Consider the following 10,197-nt stretch of genomic DNA (forward strand, 5'->3'; position numbering starts at 1 on the left):
CTTCTTTTTCAGCACGATTGTCAAGAAATTCAATTTCGTTATTAGTCGACCGTTTTACTTTGCTCGCTATTGGATCTGCGTATTCATTGCAAGACCATGTATCTACATTTACTTGGTTCTCACAGGATGGTAATGAAATTTTAAAATTTTTGTATAACTTTGTGGTCGTCTCTACTGGAAAAATAAGAAATGTTAAAGGCATCCCTACTACTTTAAATCCAGGTTGGGTAAATTCTTTATTATTTATGTCTGGTTTGTTAGAGAAAGTTATTTCTATCTGCTTGTTATTATCTAGAAGACGGCTAGTATTTACATTAATCATTGAGTTTGTTAATTCTATATAGACCTTTTTAAGATTCCTCGGTGTAAGCAGAGCGAAAAGTCGTGCGGCTAGTCGACTAGTGCGCACCATGGCGGGGGATAGCCGTAACTAGCTGCAGACTTGGCTTGATTCTTCGAATCACCTTGTTGTTCGGCTCTATGTTACTGTAGTCTGGCACTCTGTGTTGTATGTCAAACCTATTGCGTTGATTTCTCGAAAAGTTAGGAAATGGTTAATGCCAAGTGTCTTATATGTTTTTGTACTCAACAATCTAAATTAGGAAAAGGACGGAAGTTCTACAAAATACCAGAGTACACTAAATGTGATAGGTTTTCTGATGGTGACAAAGTTCTCATTGAAAAAAGAAGAAGACTTTGGATGCAACATGTAGAAAAAACTTACATGGAAGAAGTTGCAACTATATTATAAGAATTATAGCGCTAATATATATCAATTATAACTAATTGAGACAACTGAAACTTGAAAACGGACATTTTTATCTTTTAATACACTAGCAGACTACAGTAACATAGAGCCGAACAACAAGGTGATTCGAAGAATCAAGCCAAGTCTGCAGCTAGTTACGGCTATCCCCCGCCACGGTGCGCACTAGTCGACTAGCCGCACGACTTTTCGCTCTGCTTACACCGAGGAATCTTAAAAAGGTCTATACCCTTCACCTTTAAAAATAATTTGTGAATTTGATGAATTTGTTGATATATCTCCCCATACTATGGTGTTATGATTTTGTGTATACTCCCCTTCTTGTTGAGTGGTGTTTAAGAATCCCAATGGACTTTCCACTAAGCTTTCTGGTGTCTCTTGTTTTAATGTTATCTCTTCTGCTAAACAATTTAATGCATGGTATTCTTTGATAGCATACCACTTCCCTTCCCCTGTAGGAGTTGATGTAAAACTCAACGTTGTTGTTCCTGCCTGCATAAGATTACCCCCACATTTTTTATTATTTACCATCTCCCAGCATTCAATTGCTGAGAGTAATTTTGTTTCCTGTGAATAAACTGTGTCAAAAGACCCTATCCAGAAAGATCCGGTTATTTTCTTTGTCTTAATCCATTGTTTGCAAGTCCATCCTTTCCAAGTTTTTACTGGATTTTGTTTAGTCATTAGCGTATAATTTGTTAGGTATCGTGGTTGATGGTTAGTGCTGGGGTTTTTGCAATAGTATGGTGAGTTAATATCTAGAATTCCTCGTGTTTTAACATAGTTGCAATCGCATACAGACGAGAAGATTGTGTGGGTTGTTTGCAATGTAGTTAGAATGCAAAGAGTAGTAATTTTTTCTCCATCTGTTTAAAAAAATTAATTGCATTTTAGAAATTGGATGCCTGATTTCTCGATCTTAAATTATATCGTGAGGTTGTCCTAAAGTCGGAATTAGTCTGGTCTAATGGATTGGGGAATAGCATTCTTGGATCTAAGAATGATATTATGGGTTCTTTCAGTCCAAGTTGCTTTTTAGGCCTCCCTGGTCTTCGTCTAATGGCTGTCGTTTCTGCTTTTCTCGCTTCGATCTCTTGTTCTTGTTTGGCCGGAGCATCTCGTGCCATATAAGGTTTAAGTCGGTTGCAGTGAACAATCGATTTATGTTTTTCATTTGTAATGTTTTGGATTTCGTACGTAATTTCTGAGGAACCGCGTATGATTTTAAATGGACCTTTCCATCTATTTATAAATTTTCCGGCTTGAGGTGGTGCTTTTAATAGTACCAGATCGCCGGGATTGTACTTGACACTTTTTGTCCCTTCATCATAATACTTTTTCTGCTTCGTTTGGGCTTTGAACAAATGTTGGTTCGCTAATTCTTGTGCCTTTTTCCACTGGCGAGAATATTCTTCATGTTGATTTCCCTCCATTTCGTAATGACGGTTGATCTTGATGTCGTTTGGTAAAATGGGTTCTCTTCCGTAGAAAAGGTAAAATGGGCTATCTTTAAGAGTTGCCTGTTTAGACGTGTTGTATGCGAAGGTGACGAATGGCAGATATCTGTCCCACTCCTCGGGTTCGTCTACCACATAACAAGCAAGCATATCACATAGCGTTCTATTAAACCTTTCTACCAATCCATCGGTTTGTGGATGATATGCAGTGGTACGCATTTGTTTTATCTTAAATAATTTACATATTTCTTGAACAATATTTGATAAAAAATTTGTTCCTTGATCTGTCAACACGATTTCTGGGGCTCCATATTTTGTTATTAACTTATTTACTAGAATATTGGCTATTGTTTGTGCGGTTTGATTTTTCATTGGAAATGTAAAGACAAATCTACTGGCATAGTCTGACAATACTAAAATATATTTATATCCTTTAACACTTTCTTGAATTGGTCCAACTACGTCCATTGCAATTCTTTCCCATACCCTATCTACTGGTGGCAAAGGTTGCAATGGTGCTTTACTCGTGCCAAATGCTTTTCGTCTTGCACACTTTAAACAACTGTTAACGTATGCCGTGACATCAGATCGCATATTAGGCCAAGAGTATTGCCTTTGTAGTCTTGCTATAATTTGTTATACCTAAATGTCCTGCTAACATGTGATCATGATTTTCCTCCATGATTTCTCTTATTTTCACAATGGGAACTACTATCCTTCCATACTTATCAATTAGTTCTTGGTTCTCATTTAACTTATATCCATTTATATTTCCTTTTTTATTGCCGTTCTGTATCTTTTTAAGGTTCTCAATTATTCTTCGGCAATAGTTATCTTCATGCTGTAATTCAGTCCATTCTTTCTTCAAATTATTAACATGGGGTTCTGTTTTCGATTCTACTTTAGCAATGGGTAATATTGGAATACGACTAAGAGTGTCGGCGTTTTGGTGTGACTTACCAGGTCGATATCCGATTACGATGTCAAATTCTTGTAATTTCAATGCCCATCTTGCTAGTCGTCCTGCCGGTTCGGATTTGCTCATCAACCATTCTAAAGGTCGATGATCAGTGAATACCGTAAACTTCCGGCCGTATAAGTACGTTCTGAATACATCTACAGCATGAATGATTGCATATGCTTCTTTCTCTGTTGTTGACCATTTGGCTTCACGATCGTTCAGATGTTTAGAAGTATACGCGATGACGACTTCTAGGTCGTCTGATTCACTGTGATCCTGTTCGTCGGTCGCAGCTGAATCCGCTGATTGAGGTGGAGATTGTATTTGTGCCAAGACTGCTCCTATTCCGTATCCTGATGCATCCGTATAGATGATAAATTCGCGCGTGAAATTGGGATAGCTCAGAATAGGTCTAGATATGAGGCAGTTCTTTATACAATTAAAGGCGTCCCTTTGTTCCTCCCCCATTTCCATTCGACTGACTTCCTTGTCAGTGCCGTCAATGGATGAGCTTTATCAGCGAAAGCTCTGGTAAATTTTCGATAGTAGCTTGCTAGTCCCAAAAATGAACTCAATTCTTTTGTGTTTTTAGGTGCAGGGTAATTAATAATTGATTCCAATTTTTTAAGATTTGGTGTTATGCCTTGTTCTGATACTATGTAACCTAAATAGTCCAACTTCTCTTGAAAGAATTCGCATTTTTTTCGTTTTAGTTTTAAACCCGCTTTTGTCAACAATTTAAAAACTTCTTCTAAATGTTTTATATGTTCGTCAATTGAACTACTGAAAACAATAATGTCATCTAGATAAACCAATGCAAACTTAAAAAGTACATCTTTCAGGATGTTATTCATTGCTCTTTGAAAAGTGCTTGGTGCATTTGTCAATCCAAATGGCATACGATTGAATTCATATTGTCCAAATTCACATATAAAGGCTGTTTTATATTTATCGCTTTCTTCTATTTCTATTTGCCAGTATCCGCTTAATAAATCCAATGTTGAAAAATACTTTGAACCGCACAATGCATCTACGGTATCATCTATTCTAGGTAAGGGATATCTATCTTTTATTGTTATTTTGTTTAATTGTCTATAGTCAATGCACATTCTCATTTCACCATCCTTTTTGTTAACCATTACGATTGCTGCTGAGAATGGACTATGACTTTCTCTTATTATTTTATTTTGTAGCATATTATCAATCTTCGATTTTACCGTATTTTTTAGCGTTTCAGGCGTTCTACGCAGACGCTGATTAATTGGTGCGCTAGCTCCCGTATTAATGAAATGTTTGACATTAATAGCCAACCCAAGGTCTGATTCTTTATCTGCAAACAATCTTTCGTTTTTTACAAGCAACCATTCAATTTTTGTTTTTACTTCATTAGAAAAATTGGGTATTTTAAAGTCCTTCTTTTCTAATTTTCTATTTTCCTGGTTTGATAAATCTAATTGACTAAAAGCTTCTAAATTAATGTAGTCTTTTGTAGTTAATGGAAGTTCCTCTTCTTCTACATTGGATAAAGGCCTTAGTGGGATATTTATTCCCACTTCGGAAAAAGTTATGCTATACAATGGCAATATACTCTCGCAAAAACTATGTTCTACTCCATAGTGATCATAACTGATCTGCTTATTTTTAGTGTTAATTTTTACGTTATTCCTAGCCAAAAAATCTAATCCTAAGATACAGTCTTCATTAAGATTTTCCATTACATAAAAGTTGTGGTTAATGAAATGATTCTTATTTATTGTTATTTTAAATTCATATTGGCCTAATGATTTGAGCTCTTGTCCTGATACTGTCCTAAATATCGGATCATCGCTGTTTCTTATTTGTTTTAAATTTTTATCACTTATGTTAAAATACAAGCTAGATGAAATTAAACTTGCTGCTGCACCAGTGTCTACTAAAGCTTTTGTTTCTTTTTCACAAATTCTAATTGGGATACGTATAAGTTTAGGTATTTCCGCCGTAAAGTTAGGTTTTACATGATAGTGATTAATGCTATTAGAATTATAGAGTGAGTGGTTTCCTACATTTGACGTCGTGGTTGACGGTTGATACGTGCCATATCTGTCCAACATTCTCTTGCAATGTGTTCTTTTTTATTGCACTTGTAGCACGTAATGTCACTGTTTTTCGCTGGTTGTGTGTTGTGAAAAGGTTGACCTCGTGGTTGATACTGATCACCAGTCGATTCACGCCATGGCTGATTTTGAGGGTTCCCGAAATTTGAGGGTTGGTAAATATTCCTTCGCGGTGGATACAAATTATTCTGTGGCCGTTGAAATTGTCTTTGGTTTAGTTGCCGTTGGCCATTTTGATGTGGCCCGTATGAATAAGGTGTTTGGCGTTGCGTTGTTGATTCTTGAAAACTTTCCCTTCCCCTCTGGGTGTTATAGTTTTCTCTATATGGGCTGGCTTCTCTGCTTCTGGAAAAACTTGGTTCTCGGCTGCGTGAGTAGCTTGATTCGCGGCTGTTTTGCTGATTATTGTTAAATCGTACTCTCGGATACTGTGTTCTTGAATTGTGTTCCCGTGATTGTGATCTGCGAGGCTCGTATTGGTCAGTTGCTGCTATGACTGCAGTTTTTTCCAGTGATATTTCATTTTTATTAGCACATTCCATCTCTAAAATTTTCTGTCTTAATTTCTCTATTTCGAAATCCTGTTGTTTTCTATGGTGTGCAATGCCGGCAATGACTGCTGTTAGTTCTTTGTCGTCATTGTTTTCTTTGTTTTGCAAGATCTGTTCCGAAATAAACAGTTGTTTGCATAGTGCATCGAAGTCATTGGCATCTTCTGGCATTCGTAGGTAAAGTTCCGTTTTTATTTTTGGTAAGATCCCTTGGATTAAAATTTTAATTTTGGTGGTATCCCGCATCTTTTTTACTTTACTCAAGAGCTGGTCTTCCACAACTGTCTTGTTGTGGTCAAGTTTTTCTTCTTTTCCTTCGATTCCGTCGTATAGGTTGTTAAGTCTTGACACGAATGCTCTGCAGTTTTCTTCCGGTTTCTGTTTTAGCTGCAACAATTTTTTCTTTAAAGCGGCTAGATCATAGGCGTCTTGGAATCTTGCTATGATTGCTGATCGCCAGTCGTCGTATTCAAGTTCATCTCCTTGCTCTGATACGTATTCTTCGTGCCAATCCAGAGCTTCACCTTTAAGTCTGTCTGAAAAGAAACGTAATTTCTGGGTGTCGTCCCAATTGTTGTTTCTTGCTACGTGCTCAGCTGTTTTAAGCCACTCCGTTATCATTTTGTCTGTGCTTTTTCCTTTGTATGGAGGTATGGATTTTTTATCTTCTCGAGAGAATAGTTCCCCCAATACTTTTACTATTGGCTGAGTAAAGGTTTTGATCATGTCTATTTCTTCTGCGGTAGGGGTTTTTTCTGTTGATTTTCCTATTGGGTTGTGTCTCGAAGTCTCAGCTTCCTCGGAAGTTTCGTGGTCAAATCCCATGATTTTAAAATTTGGTTTCTCTTTGTTAAAAAGTTCGTTCTGTTTCTGCAATAATTCTATTGTTTTATTCTGGGACTCTATTTGTTTTTTTAGAGTTTCAATAGTTTGCTGCTGTTTTAAAACGTGTTCGGTATCTAATTCGAAATGTAATGATTTGTCGTTTATCTCACTTAGTGATGTTAGATCGTTGATTTGTTCTATTAGTTTTGAAACTTCTCCTGTATGTTCTTCTGTTCTAGAATTGTCTGCGCTCTCTGCTTCGATGTAAAAAGCTTCTTTTTGCTTATACTCCACTAGACGTTCCTCAAGGCGTTGTATCTTGCTCTCCTGAGTTGAAATGAGTGTTTCTTTTTCTCTTATTTGTCTTTCGAGGTTTCTATTCCTTGCGGCTAATTCTAGTTGCCCTTTGTGTAGACAGCTTCTTTCTCCCTTTGTTGTTTCGAGAGAGTTTTTCAATTCTCTTACCTCCTTTTCTAATTCGTCGCTTCTTTCTTTCTGTGCCTTTTCGTGTTTCTTAACGGTATTATAACTTTCTAGCAGTAACTTGTTTTCGTTTTGAAGTTTGTTTATATTTTCTTGACCTTCGGTTTCCACGTGTGCTGTGGTTTCTTCCTTCTTTTTCAATAGTTTTTTAAGATATTCTTCGTTTTCTGTGGCCTTTCGAAGTATTTGTTCTAATTCACTGATTCGCTGGTAAGTTTTTTTCTAGTGAATTCTTTAAGAATTCGTTACTTTCTATTATTTTTTCGGTCGATTGATTTGGGTTCCTTTCTTTTTTGCAATTTGTTTTTGTAAGTTAAAGTTTTCTAAGCGGATTTCTTCTGTTCGTTTTTTCTCTGCGACTTGTTGCGTAAGTGCTTCTTCTTGGAGAACGGTGTTTACTTTGATCAAGAATTCTTTCTCTTTACCGTTAACAGTTTTTAACTGTTGTAAAAGAGTGTCTACGTTATTAAATTCTCCTCCGAGTGACTGAATCTGATCTCTTATAGTTTTTGTTGTTTTACTTATCGTCTCGTGAGTGATTTCGTCTGGCGTATTTAAAGTTTCTTTTAATATTGAGTACGCAAATTGGTATAAGGCGTTATGCGCCGCTGTATTTGCCTCTTTTTTCTATCTTCCAATTCTTTTATCGTCGTTGTTGTTGAAGTTGTTTGATAACTTTTTGATTTTTCCTTAGTATACTTGTATTCTAATTCAACTAATTCTTTCCAGCTGAGAATAAATGCGGCTCTTGGGGTTTTGATTTCAGAGTCAGGATTTGTTATATCATGGGTTTTCAAATTTGGGTTTAGTGATGGTGAAGTTTCGTTAGTTAAGTCTGGGTAAATGGAGTCGGTCCTGAGAGTAGTGTGTGGTAAAAAGATTTCTGCATTCGCTTACCGTGATGGATTTTGTTGACCGACGCAAGTAGAAAGAGAGAAGAAAAAAAATTATTAGTACTTTATCCTCCTGATTCAATTATATTGTCTACTGTGTCGAAGTCTCTTATACCGGTGACAGAATCTTTTATTTCAATTTCAAGTCTCGTTGGGACCTCCAATTGTAAGATTTGCCAGGCGTGTATTTATTAGACTTCTACAATAGCAATACAATCAAACCAAGAAGCATGGCACTACTCTGAATATTGTTGCGAATAACACTGCTTTTTATACAGATTTGCAAGTGGCACATTGGGTGTGGCTTAGATAGCGGTGGCGTGTGGTCACTTGGTCATGTGGGCGTTGCCTTTGTGTACACCTTGCGTACACTCAATGTCCGTGCAGATTTGCCATCTTCTGTAAAGCGTAAATAATGCAGTTGGCTCGTTACAATCCTAAGGAATCAACAAGAAGACACATAAGTTGGAAAATTTATAAAATCAAATTTTCAAGGTATCTTCTTTTATCTACAAACTTTTTTACTATATTGAATAACTATTCGTTTTGCAAATAGGGACAGAAAACATAGAACGCCTCACAAAAATGATGAATGACGTGTTTGACATACTAAATCTGCGCTTTTGTAAAGAGGGAATTGTCCATGCGACTTGGAAAAATAAAAAAGGCAAATTGAATCAAATGCTGCAAGCCCTCTCAGAAACTGAGCGTGTTTTTGAAGAACATGGAAAGAATGTTAAAATGTTCGTTTCCGAGACTAGTCTTCAAGCCTGGCGTCTAACTATAAATAGTGCAATAAATCTGATCGAGGAGCAATTCAAAGCAGGAATTAAAGTTGTACTAACAGGAAAATTTAATCAAGATCCTCTAGAGAGGTTAACTATGTTTTCAATCTTTAAAGCTATGTGAGTAACATTAATTAATATAAATTTATTTAAAAAATTCAGGCTGTTTGGAATCGTTCGTTCGGTAGATAGCCACCCAACGGTGACATCTTTTTGCAAATCATTCGATACGTTTCTCTACAATCTCGCCTGAGTTTTCTTATGAAGCAAGTGAAAGGAAGTAATATCGACAATAAGGAGCCACTTGAGATGCTGGTAACGATGTCCCAGTGTCTCCAACAACACGCAAAATACATTGACATCACCGTGAAGGACTTTAAGGAAGCCATCAAAGATAAGTTGCTCGCCGAATTAACTATACGTTATGTAGACGACATACCATAAGGAGGTAAAAATGATTTCAATTTAAACTTGATGGTGTATGACCTTTGTGGTTACATCGTAAAAACGAGGAAACATTTAACTGCTTGCGAAGTCTGTAAGAATTTGGTGCGTTGCGACGAACTTGACTTACCTAAAGATTTCACTGCTGACCAATATACAGCAATGAGAAATCGTGGTTATCTAGTCTACGTAACGGTACCTTTTTTTAAACTATTCTTGTTGTTGAACTGGCAATTCAATCTCATTTTGAAGATCTCAACCACATCTACATCCACGATTCATTTGAATTGTGTTGTGCCAAAATTGCTGAGTTACACACTGTTCCACTTTTCTGTGACGAACACAGAGATTATAACCTAAAATACCTAGTAATGGAGTATGTAAAGGTACGTTTTCATTTAGAGAGCAAGCGTCTTAGAAAACTGTTGGTGTTGCAAGCCAAATCTAAAGTGCAAACCAACTTCAAAATAGCTAAGAATTCGTAACAGTTAAGTTTGTTTTGATATTAAATTTTTATGTTTATGTTTCACCTATCAAAATTCATTAATATACAGACAAAAATTTCAGTTGTTAAACAATTGTTTATTATTACTGCACATATTCTATAAATATCACAAAATTATAACTAAAACGAATACTCAAACATTAGTTTACAGTCCAAAAGTTGTAGCAGTTTCCAAGTTGTCATTTAAAATCGTAGACTTTTACTTTTTTCACACTAATTAATTAAGCCACTTTTTGTTTACTTTCTGAAGTACAGACGACGAAAACGAACGAAAACATAGCGAAAACTTAATACATCACAAGTTCACAACACAGCCGCTGTGGCGCTTTCGTTATGGGCCAGAAAGATTTTCAGGCCAAAAAGGCAATGGGAGGGCCCGCCATAAGCGTGGCTACACCAGTATTCTTTTACTCTGATTAAGGTAACACCTATTG

At 36.4% G+C, this 10,197-nt stretch overlaps 1 protein-coding gene and 1 long non-coding RNA gene across 2 annotated transcripts; one reads left to right on the top strand and one right to left on the bottom strand.

Annotated features, from left to right (window-relative positions):
• Nucleotides 1-346: 346 nt before the first annotated feature.
• LOC123474481 lies at nt 347-2,373 on the bottom strand. Its single transcript, XM_045176695.1, has 2 exons — nt 2,001-2,373; nt 347-1,632 (listed from the first exon to the last, which is right to left on the bottom strand). The coding sequence occupies exons 1-2, from the start codon at nt 2,371-2,373 to the stop codon at nt 980-982; spliced, it is 1,026 nt and encodes a 341-aa protein (XP_045032630.1). The 3' UTR covers nt 347-979.
• Nucleotides 2,374-8,352: 5,979 nt separating this feature from the next.
• LOC123474734 lies at nt 8,353-9,029 on the top strand. The gene is made up of 3 exons (XR_006649667.1): nt 8,353-8,524; nt 8,586-8,904; nt 8,977-9,029. It is a non-coding gene; the product is annotated as an uncharacterized LOC123474734 (long non-coding RNA).
• Nucleotides 9,030-10,197: the final 1,168 nt, after the last annotated feature.

The sequence above is a fragment of the Daphnia magna genome, linkage group LG7 (assembly GCF_020631705.1).
Source record: "Daphnia magna isolate NIES linkage group LG7, ASM2063170v1.1, whole genome shotgun sequence".
Lineage (NCBI taxonomy): Eukaryota > Metazoa > Arthropoda > Branchiopoda > Diplostraca > Daphniidae > Daphnia > Daphnia magna.

Coding starts and splice junctions, on each gene's coding strand:
- LOC123474481 (XM_045176695.1), bottom strand. CDS start 2,373: ATGCTTGCTTGTTATGTGGTAGACGAACCCGAGGAGTGGGACAGATAT. Junction 1,633..2,000: donor ATTTATAAATAGATGGAAAG/GTCCATTTAAAA, acceptor TTTTTTAAACAG/ATGGAGAAAAAATTACTACT.